The 20,991-nt window shown below is 49.4% G+C and overlaps 1 protein-coding gene across 1 annotated transcript in view; it reads right to left on the bottom strand.

The window, feature by feature from the left end:
- The window catches only part of LOC122374991, a 28,643-nt gene extending 10,760 nt beyond the window's left edge, over positions 1 to 17,883 (bottom strand). Inside the window, exons 1-2 of the mRNA XM_043354117.1 lie at positions 17,613 to 17,883; positions 1,245 to 1,453 (exon numbers count right to left, since the gene is read on the bottom strand). Coding sequence (XP_043210052.1) covers positions 1,245 to 1,453; positions 17,613 to 17,658 — 255 coding nt within the window. The 5' untranslated portion in view covers positions 17,659 to 17,883. The remainder of the gene's footprint in view (positions 1 to 1,244; positions 1,454 to 17,612) is intronic.
- Positions 17,884 to 20,991: the final 3,108 nt, after the last annotated feature.

The following is a 20,991-nucleotide window of genomic DNA, read 5'->3' as shown; positions in this document are numbered from 1 at the left end:
TTAAATCGGGGCATTTGAACGGACATGTTCAAATGACGGCCCAGTTCTAGATGACTTGACTAGCCAATCACGAAATCAAACTGAACAGTCTGAGAAAACGACGATAAAATTACGACATTTGAATTTTTGTTCAAACACCACTGCGCGAGCAACTTACTATTGACCGTTGACATGGCAACCGCTTCTCACCTTCATAAAGGTCAGTAACCTGACACTGAAAGGGTCAGTAACCTGATGCCGGGCAATAGTATACGAATACTGCATGGGGGAGCGGGCAATAGCAAAAAATATTGCCCGATGTGACGTCACTGTCGCCCGAGGGTGAAGACCGAAACAAGTGCTATTGCCCTCGGCTTCGCCTCGGGCAATAGCACTTGTTTCGGTCTTCACCCTCGGGCGACAGTGACGTTACAGAGGGCAATATTTTTGCTATTGCCCGCTCCCCCATGCAGTATTCGTTTTATTACATGGCCAACTCTCGGAATCTTTACTTAGTACCTACTCATTCATCCCGTAATAAAAATATCCAAACAGAAATATCATGGTACAATTGAATGTATTGGATATACAATCATAGCCACGTCACATGTCTACGGCACACACTTAGTTGTTTTCTGTTTTCTGTTTTCTGTTTTCTGTTTTCTGTTTCACGCCGTACTTGAGAGTGTGGAGACTCTTCGATTTGTAGCGTTCGCCGTCCTTGCGTTTTACAGTAATGAAGAACTCCTTCACAGCGTTGTCCAGGACGTCGTTGCTGTGCATGCAGCTTTCAACAGATATGCCTTTTACTTGCAAGAACTCAATGAAGACGTCTTCTGCTGATTTAATCACCTTTTTAGTTCCCTGAGCCCTGCGCGATGAAAATAGCTCATCCAATTCATGCGGCTCCAACAAATTAAATCGGGGCATTTGAACGGACATGTTCAAATGACGGCCCAGTTCTAGATGACTTGACTAGCCAATCACGAAATCAAACTGAACAGTCTGAGAAAACGACGATAAAATTACGACATTTGAATTTTTGTTCAAACACCACTGCGCGAGCAACTTACTATTAACCGTTGACATGGCAACCGCTTCTCACCTTCAGAAAGGTCAGTAACCTGACACTGAAAGGTCAGTAACCTGATGCCGGGCAATAGTAAAAAATATCTCATGCCAAATTAACACAGGAGCCATGTAATAATAAAAAATATCTCATGCCAAATTAACACAGGAGCCATGTAATAATGCAGTTTACTCACGTCAATATTGTCGATATTCATGCCGGTCGTGTCGTAGGTTTTGGCCGAACTTCCCGGAATGTAAGTGTAGAACTCGTTGTCGTCTTTGTACCACTTTACCTGGTACACGCGCTCCCCCTCCGGGTCGTAGTCGCACGTCATGTTCATCGACTTTCCCATAACCACGTGACTTGGAAAGTGGGTTTTTATCATCCTGACCGCCGATACACCTAGAAAAGAGCACAAATATGTTAAAAACACAATACATTTAGCGACGAATGGACAATATTTTGGTACTGTTTTACAAGCTCATCACATTGCAACTTGTCAAATAAGAGCCAGCTCACGAATTTAACAAGATGAGATGCTCATTTTATTTCCGGTGGCTTTGAAGAACTTAAATTATTATTGGGGCAGATTTCGTTGAGCAGGCTACTGCTGACTCTTTGATCTTAAGCCTACCTATATGATGACTTCTGGACAGAATATGGTCACCAAGTGGCAAGAGGATTTGGCTGCCCCAGCGCCGACTAAGTTGAGGTGTCGTCAGCTGTCAAATTGAATGGCCCATGAGCTGTGGCCGCTCAACCAGAACCTAGAGACTGGGAATTCACGACCAGCGAGCCTTTAATCAACGAGCGGTCAACCTTTAAGTTGACCAGCGGACCAGCACAAGACAGTTTTCCAGATTTATTTATGTTATCTATGAAGTGAAAGTGGCAGCTAATACAATAACTACATGTGTAGTGCTTAACTGCTTATTACGCAGTGCTTGGTGGTACGCAAGGGAACGAAAATCGTTCCACTGTCCTAGCAGCCATTTACGGACAAACACTGATCTCTCTATGCATCAATGCATAGAACTTCTCCAGCGAATTGCCAAATTGAATAACTTGTAGGACTTCACACGCCCACGACTTCAGACTGCGATGTTATGTCAGTGGTAGGGTGTCCCGCGTGGGTCTGCTAATGAGCTGATGCACTGGAACGCGGCAGGCCGCCGGTAGAGTCGCCACCCGCATTTCTCCTCTCGAGCTCAACCGTCCCGCCGGCCGCAGAGCAGTTCATATGCCGGCCTCTTGACGCACTTAACATTCATTGGATGCAAACGAATTCCAAACCGGGCTGATGGTTGATGGCGAATGATTCGAGCGCAGCGAGTTTGATGCATGAACTGGAGTGACGCCTCGCTGCTTCCGCCGCGCCGCGCCGACTTAGGCGCCGCCGCGCCGCCGCCGCCGCCGCCGCCGATGTCGGCGCGGCTCCACCGGGAATACGCCTCGGTAACCCAGCACGGCCGAGCTCTCGCTGCACGATTGGACCGTGTTATCGGCCACTTGAGCCGCAACCGTCGGGGACGAGCCGAACATTTATTGTGAACGCAGTCTCGGATTCCGCGGATTTCACCGGCCGTTAGCATTTTGGCAGAACTGGAGGTGGTTCTACTGAAGAGGCCATTGGCGCCGAAAGGATACAGGCAGCGAACGTTATCTGCGGACGCAGCCTTTCGCCCCACAGTTAGACAAACAATAAGGACAGGCGACATTGGTTATATGTATGTATGTACTGTATCCTCTTATGTGCAACCCTGAACAGTGAACGCTGAACCGAGAACAGGCTTCGAAAGCTCTTAACCATCGCAGCCAGCGGGTGAAAGACAGGAGAGACAATTAGACATCAGTGGACACCGGAGGGTGTCGCCGTCGGTTCCTCGACAGAAGAGCTGTCGCCGCCGGTCCCTTGGCGATGACCGGTCGAGCGCCGCCGCTGACGGATCAATTACACGACCGTGTGGCGACATAATTGACCCGCCGCTCCCCGGGGTCGAATCGCGGCCGCGGTAATTAATTCTTGGTCGATCCATCAGCTACGGCGATGAGACGCCGGCCGCGCCACGGCTCGCCACGCCGCGCCGGGAGCGTCGCTGTCGTGCCGCCAGCGCCGCCGCCGATATAAAATGCATTGTTTTGCGTCACGCTGACACGGGAGCGACGGGTGGTGAGAGGGAGAGGAGCGGGGCGGGGAGGGGGGAGAGCAGCGGGCCGGCGAGAGGAGGCGGCAGCGGCCCGTCGGTCCCGTCGGGAGAGGGCCGTTTTACCGAATTATCGCGGCACTGATAGCGCTGTTACCGACCATCGCCGGACCACTTCCCCGGTGAAGCTGAAGGGATCCGAGCTGTTGACGAGAGCCTTTATGGCACGGGCGACGGCAGACCAGCGTTGTGATGGCGATGCTATATGGGGCGGCTTTTAAATAATGTTAGCCGCTGTGCTAGCCACTGCACACGGTTGCGTGGCTCTCGGAATATTCCTCCCTGTGCGTAGAGAAGGGATCTTCCGTGTGCGCTCCCTATCAACCCTCGCCTGACGCAGCCGACTCTTTTTGTGAAGGACATTGGCGTATAAGCGCAAGAGCAGAGTGATGAGGAATTTCGCCGCATAATGTGCATGTGCTTGGTGCTCACATAGGCTTTGGCTCCCAGAAAAGAATAATGTGTAGGCACCAGGAAAAGTGTGCTGATGGCGATGGGGGTAGTGTCGGCAGTGTCGGCGGTAGCGGTGGCGGCGGCGGTGGCTGTGACGGTAGCGGCGGCGGTGGCTATGACGTAGAAGGTGAAGGCGGCGCTCCAGAAGAGTACCAGGTGCCGTCAGCAGCCGCCACTAACGGGTGCACGGCAGGCGTCTGATGAGATTACTCCGGACGGCCGCGGCGCCAACCGCCAACCGACCACCGCTAGCTAACATCATACCAACGCGAGTCGTCCGAGGCTACGGTAGAAGTGTACTACTACTAGAGCTAGTAACCAAATGTGCGATCTATGATTAAATGTGTTGAGTGACGGAAACGAGGGCTAGTAAGTAGAAGTTAATTAGTTTTAACGTCGCTTGCTCAACTTTCCAACTTGAAAATGTATTTAGCGATGAAGCTGTACAAATTGTCGCATGTATGCTGTGCACCTAATTTCATAAATAACATGAATCATGGATAAACAGCTTACATGATTCCTCTTATCTATGGTATAATTTTGATTCAAACACATGACAGCAGCTTATTGTCAAAACCAGCCGACAGTATACCAATATGCTTACAGTACAGTACATACAGTAAAACTCTGTCATTTGTGCTCCAGGCTATCTCTGAAAGTATGATATTCCGCGCTCGCTCCAAACTTTCCCTGTCCTGGGGTGAGCTCGCTACACGGCTTACACACTTATTAGCTGAGCTGAGAACAGCTTAAACTTTCAAAAATAATTTCCATCATACTTCCAAGTACTCGAACACTGCAGCAAGATAAGCGTTCCAATGTCTCAAGAACACCCTTCCTCACCAGCCAGCCACCCCAGCTAACTTCAGTGGCGGCGCGAGTTCTCGCATCAGATGCATAATCCGACTCATATCCGTCACATGTCAGTGGGACGGCCACTGCGGCTGTCACGTCTGTCACAGACCCGTCACCGATGACGGCTGACAGACGCGCCGCCGCGGCGACAGGCGCCGCTCCCGCCGGCCCAGACGCGTCGCCGGCGCCCAAAAGTTGTCCGGCCAGTCGGTGCCGAAGTCATATTTCTGTCTAACGCCAGTAAATAAGCGCTTCGCGGACCGTTGGACCCGAAGGCGGCCAGCGGCGGCCGGTTCGGAACGATCGGCCCGGCCCGGTGAACCGAAACGGTGCCCTCGCCCTCTCCCAGATTTTCTCAGCCCTCTCTCAGTCCTCTACCGCCGCATCTCAGTCCTCTCTTTGTCCTCCCCCAGCCCTCTTCCTGTCCTCTTACAGTCCTCTCTTATAGTCTTTTAACTATTCTCTTGTCCCCCCTGCCCTTGTTCTCGGTCCAGCACAGCCCAACTGGTGTATGCAAAATCTTCCACTCATGGCACGGTGTAACACCCCTGACGTCATCACTTAGGTCTTTCTATCATCATGGGTCATGCCAGGGCCATCAGGTTTACCCTGGTCCGTTTTAGGCTGGTCAACCCACGTCCATTCAGCGTTGTAGGCACTAGGCAGGCCCACTCTCGTTCGGTCAACGTCCTTGACAGGCTAACCCTCGCCCTGGCAGGGCATTTTTCATATCACGGCCTGGCAGGAGGGGGGGGGGGGGTCGATGCGACCCCCCTCGCGATTGGCTCCTATGGCACCTAGAAACACCAAATTTGGTAGGTAGGTAGGCCCCCAGGACTTCTCGCCCCTGTGCAAATTTGGAAAAAGGTTGCCCCATAACCTGTACCGAATTTGGCGGCGCTGCGCGCCGCCGTTTTTACGCTATCTTTGAAAAACCTTATAGGGTCACATCGATCCCCCCCTGCCAGGACGAGGGTTAACCCTGGTTCAGTTAGCGTCTCACCCAGTACCGCCATAGTCCGCTCAGCTCTTAAGGCAGGTCGACATTATTTCAGTCGGCGCTTCATGCGCCTCTATGCCAGGTCTGGCCAGCGCTCTAGGCAGGGCCATCTGCGTCCGTCCAGCCAGCGCGGCCTCAGGCAGATTTGCCCCCCCCCCCCAGTCCGGCCCTAGCAGCTTAGGCAGCTCCGTCACGACCGCGCTGAGGAACGAGCGGCACTCTCGGCCGGCAGAGCGGCCGTCCAGATAACGTTACCAACCTTCGACGGGGGCCAGCCGCCGACGGCCTGTCGTCGGTCCCGGCTGCCGACGTCCGCCCCCCCCCCCCGAGAGTCACAGGGCAGAGCGACGGACCAGACGCGGCGAGTCAAGACGACAGATTGTGTGGTCAACCATGAAGGTACGGTACGGGGCAGACGGTCTCAGCTTCCGAGCAATCGTTTACTGCAGATTTGCAATGTTGTGAGGTCATGCCGAACACAAAAATGTCATACACGAGATATTCTCAGAGATCTCTCGGTTGATCTGGCTGGTTTTCATCGGACCGTTGTCATGTCCTGCCTCTCGCGAGTCCCGAGATGAGGCTAGGCTGGACGAAAAACAGCCAGCCGCCGTCGACAGCAGCCGGGGGCAGCGGTGGAAGACGGTGGCGGCGGGACGGCGAGGGTGGCTGTGCTGACGGCCGCGGTCTGCGTGGTAACGCGCCGCTGCGGAGGGGAGCGGCCGCCCCAGCGGCAGGCCTGGCCGCCGACAGCAGGAAACATCAGACCGACATTGTTTGCCGACAGCTCGTCGGGGCCGAGCGGCGGCCCGCGGCGGGCGGCTGGGGTGGCATCGGGCTGCGCCGGCCGCCTCCGAGAGCGCGCCTATCGATTCCACGCCGCGCCGCCGTCAATTTTCCTCGCGATTTGCCGGCGGCAAAACGAAGCCGTCCGCGCCGCCGGGGGCTGCCGGGAACAATGGCTCGGCTGGTGAGGTGCTGAGCGGGCGAGCGGGCGGGCGGCGCGGCGGCCGGGCGGACGGCGGCTCACCTGGCCCCGAGTCCCCACGGGACCACCTGTAGCGGAGGCCGCCCATCTGCCCACTCAGACCGCCGTAATGGCGCGGTGGCGTGTCGGCCATGGACCCGGCTCCGAGTTTGTCCAACCGGCTCAGAAGTCATTAAGCGCAGGTTTAACGATTTAAGTACCGCCCAGGGCTGGGTCCAAAAATATATGAGCGGTCATCTTACTTGTCCCTACGGTGAACTGGAATGATTTGTTCTAAAAGGGAAACACGCCTGCTCCTCTCCCACATTGCCACATCCGGCGCCAGCCAATTTGGACGTTTATGAAGGCTGACGAGTAAGGACATATAGTTGTATGTGACTTCTTGAGCAGTCAGGCCACGGTGACGTAGCATGATTTGAGGACGCTCACAGATGATTTAAGAGGAAATTTCAGGCACCGCAACATGATCGTGAAAAGTGTCGTTGGTATGGTAACAGGCACGTTAGCCAGGATTTTGCTCAGGGAGGGGCCACAGGTCGCGGCCTAGTGTCGTACCCCCTCCAAAGAAGAAAACTCGTGGATTTGGCCAACTAATTATTTTTGGGGTCAATGCAGCTGTTTTATTTTTCTATTTTATTTCGTTCAATTTGTCGCCTTCAGGGGGGCATGGCCACCGTTCCCCCCCCCCCCTCCCCCCTTTGGCTATGTCCCTGTATGGTAATGTGTTAATTCATCAAACGATGGATCCACTAAATGATGTCTGTGTAACGATTTTCATTAATTAGTGAGCTCAGTAAGCAGCACACAGTTTGACATTCTCATCCTTATTCTTCACAGTGAAATCACAACTGCAAATATTAGTTCCTGATTAGCTGCTCCTGTCCCCGATCCTGCCAATCCCCTGAGGCCGCCACTCCCTGCTCGGTGTTCGTGTTCAGACCGCCGCTGATTTATTGACTATCATCGCGGCACGGAGGTGATGAGCTTCGCTAACGTCCGCCCCGGTAGGGGAATTCGCCGGATTCATGTGGCTAAAACTTCTGCCTAATGCGCTTCAAACATCCAATATTCATGAGAGCTGAAGAAGGTCATATAGTCGCTTGAGAGAGTCCCTTACTGCAACTTAACCCGCGCCCCACTGGGGGGGGGGGGGCTATTTATAGCCCCCCCCCTCCCGTTTTTCTGCAATAACTTCCAAACCGCTTGACGGATCGACGCCAAACTTTCAGTACCTTCGGCTGCATCATTTTGACACCTTGTGTCAAAATTTTAACTTCGTAGCTACCATAGGTCGGCCGGAAATGACGTCAGAGTGACGTCATGTTCGTCCGATTTCGACGCAAAACATTGAACCACGGCAATCGCTCCCAAGAGCTCAGTTTTTAAGCTAGGTCCAATTTCTTTGCATGAGAGGACTCAGAATTGACCGCGCTATCAAACTGCTATCTCGAATTTTCAAAATTTTGAAAATTGCGAAAATTTTATATAATAATATTCAAAATTTATATTTCTATATTTTTTTTCAAAAAGTTTTTGTTTTTTCGAAAAAAACCGGAATATATGTGACAGAACGCATTATTATGACTAACTCTAGCAAGTTTTAGCTAAATATCTTCAAAAATGGCCAAGTTATACGCATTATTGCAAAAAATTCACAATTATCAATTTTTCAAATCAATTTTTCAGTACGTATTTGACATCGTACACCAATATAAATGGCACCATCGTGTTCCTGAGCTCAAACTGCATCCGATAGACATGTTTTTTGTTGAAAAATTTCAACTTTGAAATTTGACCTTTTTTGACCTGAAAGTGACCTGACCTAAGCTAAATTTGACTCAAAATGACCTCGAATGACACAGACGACATCAAATTCGAAATCTATGGCCTAAATGGACCATAAAACATGTGTCACGTGACCGACGCATGATATAATATTTTCGTGACCTGTGATGACCTGACCCTGACCTGAAAATCAAGGTACAAGTTTGGTACCCTCAAGGTATCTAGAGTATCTGTTCACGAGTGTGGAAACCAAAAATGAGCCTGATCTGACTTGTAAGACGGCGGCCAGAGCCCAAAATGTGAACAAGCCAAAGTGCTAATAATTTTTACTTTGACCTGACCTGTGACGTCATCGGTGACCTCGAGGTCAATGAAATTAGGTTTCGCTCGACAGTTTTTCCGGGGCTATCAGACGCCGTTTGAATTTTGACGATCGGCCCAGTAGTTTCGGAGTTAGGAGGGGGGGGCTATGAATAGCCCCCCCCCCCAGTAGGGCGTGTTATACACAGACCCCAGTGGGGCGCGGGTTAACCGTGCTGCATGTGCAACGTATGAACCCCAAACTGTATGAAGCATGGTATGGGTAATGTGCATTGTGCACATAATTCTGCCACACAAAATGTCATAATATTGCCACTAAATCTGGAAAATTTGAACGATGTAGGTCATGTAGTTAGGAAATGGGAGATGTTCAAAACCGTGACACTTTTTTTGAGACACCCTGTATGTATGTGTGGCAGTACCTAATCTTTTGCCGATGAGGGTACCTACTCTCGATTGGACGGAATGACGGTGAAATGCTTTTAAAAAAATCTGACCTCCTTTCTGTCCCATATTTCAGCTTCATATGTTTCACAACCTTCGAATGCTGCCATTCCATATTCTATATTTGCGGGTCATAGGTCATCGTCATCAATTGCAGCAAGCATATTTCCTCACTTTCAATATCCTAATGTAATACTAATTTCTACCGTTTTTTTTTCTTTAAAAAAATGTAATTAATATTCTCTGGAACTACGACCAGTGAATTCATCTATCAGATATTGGCTTATTTATCAAGTGGTCATGGACCATGGTGCCTATGGTACCAAGCATATTAGAAGCATATTAGCATATAAGCATATTAGGCAACTTTGGCGGTTGACCGCTCTCCAATCTCCCACGTCCTTACAAAGGCCAGTGCATATGCACTAAGCTTATCCCGGCCAGCACTTGTAAGCTGATCCCGGCCACTGCCGACTCAAGTAATCCCTTTCATCAACTGCACGCAGCTATCAGAGCGCGCATGTTTGTTCAGCGCAGCCCACCAAGCTCTGGACTCACGAAGCGCCTTCGCAGGCAGCCGCTGGACACGAGGGGGACCTTGATCACAGGATTTACCTTGACACTTCTCAGAAGCCGGTCGGATTGAATTCGGCCGGTCTTGCACTAGACAAACCACCACGCCGCCGTAATCTATCACAGCCAGTCAAGAGGCGGCTTTACCTTTCAGCTGGACTTGTCTAGAAATCGTTCCTGTCTTGAACGTCTTGCCTGCCGCGGTCTGGCTGGGGGCAGCGCGATAAGGTCACAAGGTCACTGCAAAGTGCTGTTCCACTCCATGGCTCAAGTGTCCTTTAGAAATCCGCTCAATCGGTGGGGCTGATAGTGCTTTCAGTTCGGTGATATTTAAGCAGAAGACGACGGCTGAACAGAAACGGAACGTACGGAGTATGCCAGTAAATGTCCGGTACACACAAGTGATCACTTGGAAGCACGCTGATTCAAAGTCTCAAGACATTCTGCAATATTCATTGTTGTTTATTCAATGTTTTTTTTTTACTGATCTCCAAATACTCGATGCACCGCGAGATCGCAGGCATGGCTGGCTATCGCTTTGACCTCTTTTACCTTTAGTCGTCCGTTGGGACTATCGAGCCAGTTAAATTGGCTTACAACTCACCAAAGCACTCGCCTATCCACTTGTGGCTTCAGGTGGATGGGGTTGGCAGCTATTACTGGGATATCTCCGTCAGGTTACCGTACGTGAAGCCGCTTAATTCTGCATACTGACAAAGTTAGGCCCATAACGAGGTTAACTTCGTGATGCAAATGCCAGAAAGACACCGGTGACATTTGCTAAAGGCGAACTATCCCACAGGGTCCGTTCCCATTTCCAAGTCGGAACAAGTGAAGCTCCCTCTCCCTCTTTCTCTTTCTTTCTCTCTCCCTCTCTCTTTCTCTCCCTCTCTCGCTCGCGCGCGCGTGCAGCAATTCGTCGCGACCCGAACGATCGCCGAATACCTGTTTCAGCGCCGATGCACTTCACACTGCACATTCTTCTTACAGCATCCAGCTCATGCCTCTCCATGGCATCGGCGAGGGTCTACTGGCACCTCCTCAAAGGCCAGAAGGTCTGCCTATGTGTGTGTATGTGTGTGTGTGTGTGCATAGGTGTGTGTCTGTCTGTGTGTGTGTCTCGGCTGCTGGCGCTCCCACGGACGATTAGGCTCGTCGAGTGTTCTGGCAACAGCACCGACCGCACCGCAAACAAGGACCGAAACAAAGCCGACTCGCCGCCCGCTCACAATAGCAATTAGTGAACTGTGTCGTCCTTTCGGTGGGGTAGCCGGGGGGGGGAGGGGTAGCACCATGGTGTCTGTATATGCGAGGGGTGATGGTCATACCTCAGTCGTCCCAGAGGTTTTGTTGTTATGAAGTGCCTAGTTTAGTTATGGTGCTGATTTCCCGGCATGTTGACGAGTTGTCGCCCAGCTTGATCGGGCTGCTAATGCTAACAAGTGTCGCGTTGACCCATATGCTTTAAAACATCGGTATACAAAATAATTGTTATCGTATAATCAAATATTGTAATTGTATTCAGGGCCTTGATTGTAATTGCATTGGCTACGGCATTTATAATTTAAGAAGTGATGCGCTTCACTTACATCTGACTTCTATCTGCCAGGTTGCAGTCCAAAAGTTGTACCGCCGATTATATCGTTAGACAGCATTTAATCACGTATGTTCGTGTTAATGCGTAGTTCACTAACTTTGGGATCTTTCGTTGAAAGTGACCACCTCGGTTTCCAAGAATTGAGTGGCCTGTTGCGAGGGGCAATGTATCCGAAAATGACTATGGCTATGGTTATGATTATTGAATCAGTGGGATGCTCTCCTTCGGTGCGGTTCAGATGGTTCCTCGAATGTGACACGTGGGACTCTGTCCTTTCTGGATTTACCAGCGAGGGCCTTCACTCACGTCCCCAACCCCAGCATTCATGAAATGAGTTCCTCGCTGTAAGTGGAAGTCAAATGGAAATTTCATTCATACCACTTAATATAAAACAAATCAACTCGGTGCCATTAGAATGTCTAATACCGAAACATTACTCATAATCAGGCTGGACGAGTATGCAAGTCCCGCCAGGGTTTCATTTTGTCCGGAATTTATGCTCAGTCACGTGTACTTAATCTAGTCGCATTTGTTGCGAGTTCCATCGCAAGTCGCACCATTTTAGCATATTGCCTTCTGAGAAAAGCAATTTATCTGAGCTTCATGACAGCCAAATCTGGGCGATGGTGCTGCTGGAGGAGTGCAGTCGGCCCCTGTGTGACGGCGTGTGCCTTGCAGTGACACGGGGCGACCCGCGGCCCCGGGGGAGGGAGGACTGTCCAGTGTCCACTGCCATCGCCGGAGGGCACAACAGGTGTGAGAACAGCAGAAAGGCAACAGCGCTGGCTGTGAGGTTCTCACTGATGACTTTGCCGAGGAAGGCGATGATGTAACACAACTGGAGAGAGCGCTTGAAGACTGACCAGCAATGAATATTGATTCAGCGCCTCTTTGTTTGAGACTATAATTTTTGTTCGGCTGGACTGCATGCATAGCGCAATGCAGGCACGGGACTCGGGAGCATGCAGCATCACTGAAACAAAAACGTTTCTTTTGGTTTATTATATAAAAAATGTTTCTTATACCCGCCTTTACAAGCATTTACTGGTTTTCCTTCAGTGCTGCTTCGCAGAAAGGAAGAAATTGTCATTTTAACGTAAGTAACTAGTGGTCCGTTCAGTAATAGGTATAAGTACGAGGTGCGTACTGTTCCAGCTGAAGAAAGAATGCATTGACTCCCAAAAATTGCAAAAACACCACTGATCCCATTCAACTTTGCGATAAAATAACGAACAAAATTTGACACTGCACAACAATATGTTGTGCAGTTTTCTGGCATCCATAAGTGTTATGTCATGCATTCTTATTTGCACAAACAGGCTGCTAGCTGCCACTGTATTCATTCCAAGTGAAGAATGAATACTAATTACACCGCGTAATTAAAGATATGATAGCAATGCTAAATGCATAATGATCCTGGCAAAACAATCACGCAAGCGCCACATATGATGTCGCAATTAGGCAAGGGAATGGCCATGTGATTAGCATACATAGAACTAACAAAGGATGTTTCCTGCAGCATTGTAGTCGTCTTGGAAATGCATAACTTTAGTCAGGCCAGAAGACTAACATATAGTTACCCATAAGAGCTCATACGGCTCAATATGTAGTAGAACATTACGTTCCAACGAATTGGAGTAAACGGAGAGCTACACGCGCATCAAAGATTGCTGGAAAATTGCCGTATACTGGAACTGAAGGAGCGCGGAATGCTTGTGGCCGGCGCAGATTTGGGCGTTACCGAGGCGAGTGTTTCTCGACATTTTTTTTTTCGAAACACCGGAATGTGACGGAGCGAATCAATCGTTTGCATCGTTTGTTAGGTTTTATTTCAGCTGAAGCTACGCGCCCTATAAGTGATGACGTCAGTACACTTTTAGTGAATTAAAAAGAACGGAGTTTTCTGACTTAACAGTGATTGATCTTTGTTTCTGGAACCGGCCCAAAAGCATCTTTTGTTATATATTTACCCCAGCCGGTCGGCCCCGCCGTTTGGTGACCTCTCCCTCCCCTCCCTCCGTCCCTCCCCTCCCCTCGGACGCGGCTAATGAGGTGGGGCAGTGCGGAGGAGTGCCGGAGGGGCAGGGGGCGGGGTCTCCGGTCCCCACCGGCGCACAGTAGGACGCCGAGGAGTGCCGCGGAGGGGCAGGGGGCGGGGTCACCGGTGCCGGCGGTCCCCACTGGCAGCCACTCCGCCCTCAGATGGATGGGGTTTTAATGGCGGGGTCAGCGGCCAGCCGTCACCTGACCGAACCGCCGCCGACATGCGAGTGATCCATTGCACATTGGTTTTGCATGCGGTTTCTATTAGGACATTTTGGAGGTATGCAGGCCATGGGAAGTGGGTTCGGGTCCGCATGTCGCGTTGGGGCAGTACCGACAAGGCACACGCTGGCAGAAAAGCTATTATAAGGATAAGATCAAATAAACCCTGGTTGGCTCAACGTGTTGACTCGTTTTGTTTTTGGCAGTACCTATATTGGGACATGACAGGCAATTGAGCTTCGCTAAGCGAAATTCATTTGAACCTGTGGTGTGTTTTTTACACAAATATTTATACGATGAGTTTGTGGTAGCAGCATGTCCACCTTATCGCAGATGTAACTACCCATAGATGTAATGATAACTACGTAAACTGCAGTGTCATGGCCTGCCTGCCTCTAGTCACGTCTGCGGAATTTGTAGTGCAATAACAATATGTTATTGGACTGCACACGACCACAAACTGCCGCAGCGTCCAATGCTAATTCCATTTGCTTTACTGCCGTATAGCCACATCGCTATTGTTACGGCAACAATACACTTATCACTGATATCGTAACCAGCAAGTTGATGCCAAAAGTCAAAACGAAAACATAACATTGCGTAGTATTATTGACAGAATGCATGAAGTCTTACAAATATACAAAATTGCTTTACAAGCGTGAAATCAATAGACGTTGCTTGTAACTATTTCAAAGAAGTACATATGATACAAGCCCACAACTGCATCCAGCAGCAGGGGATCGCGGAGGCTGTCTCGGTCGCGAGACCACGGTGTGTTGTGCTATCGGTGATTGGATGACGGTCAGGTGATCGGTCAAACAACAATGCAACTTTGTAATGTGTGGAGATGGTAGTTTGGATATGATAGATAGGTATATAGAAATCGGGAAAATGATCAAGAGCATTGCAGAAAAAGATGTATTATTACGGAAACACATTTCAAAATTTGCTAAATTTTGTATTGAAATTGATACATTTTTGTCCTGATATTGATCGTTTCATTCAATTTCTAAAAATGTAAAACACCCAGCTGCTGAGTCAGCCGCATGGATTGATTTGACTGACTAGTATTAAGCATCACAGCTGTCTCAGCTCCCACGAGCTAAATGGAGACTTAGCGCTTGTTTATCTGCACCTACAGGGAAGAACAAACAAAACATGTGTGCATTAATTGAACACTTCTCTAAGGCCTGAGACTGAGACGTCAAGCATAACTAATAACTTTCTGCAGCTCTGCCTGAGACAAGGGGACTAGACAAATGAAATCCAGCACATGCATCGTCATTGGCGTAAAATGACGTCATTGCCTCGTTTCTGGATTGCATAGTGTTCTCACAAAATCGTGCGGCTGCTCTGTCGCCAGGTTAAGTCACCCATGCTCTCCCGAGTGATTGCAGCTCAGCATAACGTTAGGCTAGCCCCAAGTATGCTAATGTCTGTAATATTTTTATGCTTGTAGACTAAATATGTTTTATTGTTATTCGGCTAGCTCGTTTCCGAATATTATTAAGTTGAAAGTACACGTTGTCTGGGCTAGCTATTGCAAAATGCTACTGCGATTCACGTGGTCAATCGTAAGTGACCCCAGAGCTTCCCACCACTACATTATTTGCCTTCTTCTCGGTATCTGCTGATCTGAAAAGTGTTTGTTATTCACATCTTAGCATCCGTATTGTATTCTAGAAGTAGCCTCCCACTTGGAGCGCCACTGATAAACTGCGGCACTGGACGACTCTCTCCGCCGTAAATTTGCGGTTAAGTGCCCAGAGATAAAGTTAGCTACACTATTTGTTGGCAACAGCGAGCCTCTGACGGAACAGAAAAATCGGAGCCGCCGATCAGCTGGTGGAAATATCCGCGTCCTTGACGGTGCTGCCGGCGAACTGTCCTTTGTGAGCTGGCGCTCGCTGAAGATGGATGGCTGTAAGCGTCGCCCTCAGCAGTCAAGCAGCGGCAGCAGATGAAATGTGAATAAATGAGAAGCCGGCCGAACGGCGGCCATCGTGAGCGCGCGACAAAAACGACCGAGAGCCCGCTGCTCCGGAGAGGGGATCGCCGGAGATCTGCCCTCAACTCTCCGGTCCTGTCAAAAGCATGAGCTATATCCGGTCTAAAGGAAGCGAGCAGAACAGCCCAACGGGAGGGAGCATTGGCGGACGTTATTTATTTTTCTGTGATACCGGTTGAATAAATAAGTCGTAGATGCTACCGAAAATTATTGTCAAATGATCATGTAAGGCCTTTGATCATTAATGGAATGTCTGAATGCCTAAACCTAAAGCTGTTAAGCTGCGAAAAATGGTCAATAAAATGATTGGATTGCACACGTCGGGCGGTGTGGTTTGGTTGAGTCGCTATCCGCTAGCTCACCCAAGCCTCCATCGCTTTTTACATACCCACGGTCAAGGGGGGGGGGCACGGTCGAAGGGTACAAGCCCCCGCCGCTGATTCGCTCCAAATTGAGCTACAGAGCTTTTCGGAAAAACAAGCGTGTGTTTCGTAACGAGACGCCACATCAGTCAATCAATGTTAAGGGCTTAGGTCAATTGATGACCTCTGGTTCAGTTCAAAGGCCGCGACGTAGGGGTCCGTTTTTTTTTTTGTAAATACTTATCTACACCGTAACTGTCGCAGAGCCGCAATGTTGTTACGATCGTGTTCGTCATGTTCAGATGCGTCCAGCAAAAACCTTTTTGTATGAAAAAGGTCAACTTTCGATGTTGAACTAAAGTCAAGGCTAGGTTAAAGTCTCTTCTAAGGTCAACCGACCACACCGTGGGGTTTCTGGGGTCCTGAATCCAAATATGTGGTTCAATTTTCACCTAAACGCCTTCCAAACTGTTCCTTGACCTTTACAAGGTCAATCCAGGTCAACAAGGACCGTCCTCGTTGGCGGCGGTGTGACCTCCCGTGTGCCCGGGGACTTCATCACGCCAGTAATGACTGAAATGCGGACAACTATACATCATGTTGTTGCTAATAATTCGTTGAGGAACACGGTCGTGAAAGTTTCATGTCGCTATCTTTCACAGATTCGCCAATATTGGCTTAGTAACTTGGAAAGTTGTAAGCTTTCCCTTGAAATTTGACCCTTGACCTGCCATAACTGGGCCAGATAATGACCTAGGGTCAAAAACAATACCACCAACTGCGAGTACTCGTTGAGAACAGTCGACTGGTCTATGTTGCGAAGCTCTACGACGCTTAGTTTTGAAACACCAGGGGGGGGGGGGTCGCATCAACTGCAGGCCGCGTTATGAAAAATGCCCTGCCAAGGCGAGGGTCAAGGTACAACTTTTGCTGGTTTGACCTTTTCCACTCCAATACAATATAGAAATATTGAATTTGATGTGGAAAGATGGTGGATTGGGCAAACTTAAGCGTATTTTATGTAATTGTTATATGTAATTGTTTATCAAGCAGCGCCTCTTGCATATTCTGCTTAACTTGACGTAATGTAAAGTTTCAATAAAATATCTAGGTCCCATATGGAGATAAGTCCATCGGTAATAGGTACATTTGTAACCTTGCATACTGCGCAGTGAACAGCGAAGAGCAATATGACTACCACGTCTCATCAGCGGACGTCGTGTTTATGCTCTTAGCTTGATGCTCCGTCGAGACTTGGCTTTTGCTTGTCTGGATGACTCTGGCATATGGGTCACTGATCACTTTCACTTTTAACATCAACAACATCCCTCCGAATTGATCAACTTTGCTCAGCGTCTGGCCCAAGAATCTGCCCATACTACCCAGTCTCCGTCCTGCTACGATTGGCTGAGCCTTTGATCTAATAATTTACCCATCCCCGCCCCGATCATCCACCATCTTCCACCCAGATTATCTGCCCAGCCTTCGACCCAAGCAAACCAAACCTCCGAACCGATCCGACCCAGCCTCCGTCTTGATCAGTCACCCATCCTCCGCTCCGATCATTTACCGAACCACCACTCCGATCATTTACCCAGCCTCCTCCCCATAATTTACGCAGCCTCCAACCCCTTTCAGCCAGACCTCCGACCCGATCTTTTAACCGAGAAACTTTCATTAACCCTTGCTGTCCATGCTCTACTCACCGGCCAGCAGACAGTACCAGCTGAGACAGGCGAGCTGTGCCCTCATTTTGTACCCAGCTCCGCCGACAAGGCGCTGCGTCGGGCCCTGCACGTCGGCGGAGGTAGCCGCGACCCTCGTCGAGGCCGGCGATCAACTGGTCGCGCTGCGTCGGCTGGCGGTCGGCAGCGTCCGCGCGCGCCGCTGCCAGCCGGGCCTCATCCCCCGCACGAGCGCCCTGGCCGTCCGCGCCGCGCCCGGCCCGCCCTGCCGCGACACCAGGCCTCAGCAATTGATTTTACGGCCGTGTCGACAGCGTTGGCCGACCGTCACTGACAGGGGAAGGGGCGAAGGGCCGCGCGCCACGCGCCTACACACAGACCGGCCCCTAGATGGTCCCTCGATACGGAAACACGGACAGATGAGCTGGATGCTGACTGGCAGACGACAGGAAATTGTTAGGCAACAAAGGGGATTACGTAGCTATAAGCACTTGTGCGCTCTATACGTCCATGCAGGAAGTGCGTAAGAAACATGCTGATACAAGTGTGCAATGTGCATCATTATGTAGCGTGTTTCTTGGCATGAGACTTCGCAATCTTTGAACATGTATTACTCCTAATAAAGATCCATGGAATCGGATCTTATATTCATTTTCTGTTCAGAAGTCAGAAGATCAGAAGTGTCAAAAGAAGATGAATAGAATCAGAAGAATGATCGAAAGATGATCAGAAGAAGTGCATATCTGTGAATAAGCAACGTTTTTTTCTGAAATCTTGTAACTACATAGGTTCTGGCTACATCTTGTCAGCCAGATTTGTCCGCTAAAGGCTCGATCAGAAAGCCGACTCCTCGCTCTTTCCCCAGTTGCTAGGCAACGTCTAGTGAATGTGGGTTGTCCTGCGACATTAACAATGAGTGTCATCGGCTTTTTCTCGTCACGGGAAGCATGTTCGTTTTTTCTGCATAGGTCCAGCACGATCAGGGACCGAACAGCTCGAAATTTCTCCGGTATTTTTTAAGCTTCTCCAGTACTTTTAGGGATTTCGATACAATTCCTCCGTTCCCCCTCCCCCTCCACACACACACACAGCAAAAGATACCCAGCCGGGATGACTTCTGGCTCTGTGTTCTGGGCAAACAACCCGATCAAGTTACCGCCGAGACTGCTTCTGCGAGATGTGTCCCTCTGTCCTTCAGGCTTGAGAAATGGTTACCTGAAGAGAACTCGGGGGAATTTCGATATTGCTTAACATTTGAGAGGAGGTCATGCATTTCGTATCCGCTACCTTGCGTCCGCTTGAAATGGAATACCAAGCGCAATTTCCGACAAGATTTAAATTCGATGAATATCACGAGTGGTCCACCGGGTGCACCCATTACGATTTCAGCATCAGTTGGAAAGGTGGAACCTTTCAGTTGGTGCCATACAGAAAGGTCGCTGCTGATTATTGATATACAATATACATACTAACTTATCATTGTAAAACGGGGATTCCTCATGGTGGTTATTCCTCATGATGAATTTGCTATTCCCAAATTTTTCTTGCTTAATTAAGTGTATGTAGTGTGCATTTGCGATAAGCATGGCATAATAATACAACTAGCTCTAGTTGATAATCATGCATTTTGAACAAAAATTGTCTTTTCGACCGAACCCCTATCCCATTCTCTCTCTCTCTCTCTCTCTCTCTCTCTCTCTCTCTCTCTCTCTCTCTCTCTCTCTCTCTCTCTCTCTCTCTCTCTCTCTCTCTCTCTCTCTCTCTCTTCCTCTCTCCTTCTCACTCCCTCGCTCTCTCCTCTATCCATCCCCTCGTATTCCTTAGTCGCCTCTGTGTCTCTCTATCGCTTCCCCCGCATACATCAGACCCCGTTCGGTTCTCCACTCGACGAGACGTAAGCGGCTATCGCAGCGGGACAATAGCTCAGTGATTACAGCAGCTGCGACTCAGGCGCCTCCCGAAGCTGGCGACTGATTAAAACAGCTATTAAGACATTATATTGGTTAGCGCCTGTGAATGGCCGGTTTGAGCGAACACATAGGCTGGTTGATTACTATGCGCCAGTGGATTTTGTCAGAGAGGCCGTAGAAAGCAGAGAGAAGCCGATACTACTGGGGCGCAGCGCCAGCTCAATTTTCGATCACATGGGTGTGATTTTGAAAGCAAATTTGTAAAAATATTAATATGAAGTTTTACACAAGGTGACATTTAGAAGAAAAATGTGAGGAATCTGCGTCTTGGCGAACGAAGCAAGAAGCTGCGTGGAGAGCACATTAGGATTGGTCGTCTCATCAGCGTACAGAATATTCATGGTCACGCTCGCGGCGCAAATCTACTCACAGGGACGTGTCCAGGAATCAGTCACTTCTGGGTGGCGACGAATAGAGGTTCGCACCATCCGACAGCGAGCCACTCCGGCGCCATTCACCAGGGCTGGCACGCAGACCGTATAAAGAAATAATCTGATTAGGCTGCGTTACTGGGGGACTGTATGAAATAGAATCTTACTTTTGGTATGATGTTTGAGAATTCTGTTACGCGGATGAAGATTACGCGGAGAATTGTGTAAGTGCTGCTGCACATTTTTTTGTAAGGAAGCCGTCCTTTAGCTGTCGAGAAGAACAAATCCATATTTTATGTTGTGGACAGTGGTAGCCTTACATAGATTGATTTTAGCATTCCAATGCTTACACATATTCATCAGTGGACCCAGAATGTTGGTAGGTACTGTTAGGTATTGCAGGGGTATCATATTCCCCTGAAACGGTTCACGGTTCCAAAAATCATTTGACTTTGTATACTTACGTGGTACTTTGATTCTTTTTGATAGAAGCAAGGGTTTGTTTACTGCGATCGTTATGTAAGAGAAATTAGGGCATGTCCCAAATGTTCCCATATACTCGTATCCGTTGGTGCCTACCAGTGCCTACGCTATGCCAACAGGCAACATGCTGACTTCTCATTCCAGCCAGCTTACAGCAATTGCAAAACACGGTCAGCGCTCAGCTGACAGCAATTTTATATTTTTTTTATTACTTTTAGTGCTATCGCATAATGGTACATATTTTATCTTTCGGTTTTTCTCAGACAGACGTCACTTGTACGCTGATAACTCACAGAAACAGTACCGCTTCGGTTTCGGGAATCCATTTCTGTTTTATTCTCCTCCAGTTGGTCTCTGTGCTAACTGAGCGGAACTCCAGGCCGTCTTAAATTTCCGAGGGTCTCCCGGCCTAAACGACAAACGGATTTCGTAGCGGCGGCCAGGGCATGGGAGCCAGCCGTCACACGTCATCGGCCGCGCTACGCCGCACAGCCGAGCGTCCGTAATCCCGAGAACGAGAGATGACGGACGGCCCGGCCCGCGGCCTGTTGACCCCGCTAAACCTTAGGAACCGCC

This window comes from Amphibalanus amphitrite, unplaced genomic scaffold, assembly GCF_019059575.1.
Source record: "Amphibalanus amphitrite isolate SeventyFive unplaced genomic scaffold, NRLGWU_Aamphi_draft 001752F_arrow, whole genome shotgun sequence".
NCBI classification, from domain to species: domain Eukaryota; kingdom Metazoa; phylum Arthropoda; class Thecostraca; order Balanomorpha; family Balanidae; genus Amphibalanus; species Amphibalanus amphitrite.
Note: the sequence above shows the minus strand (reverse complement) of the source record. Positions and strands in the feature narration are given on the sequence as shown.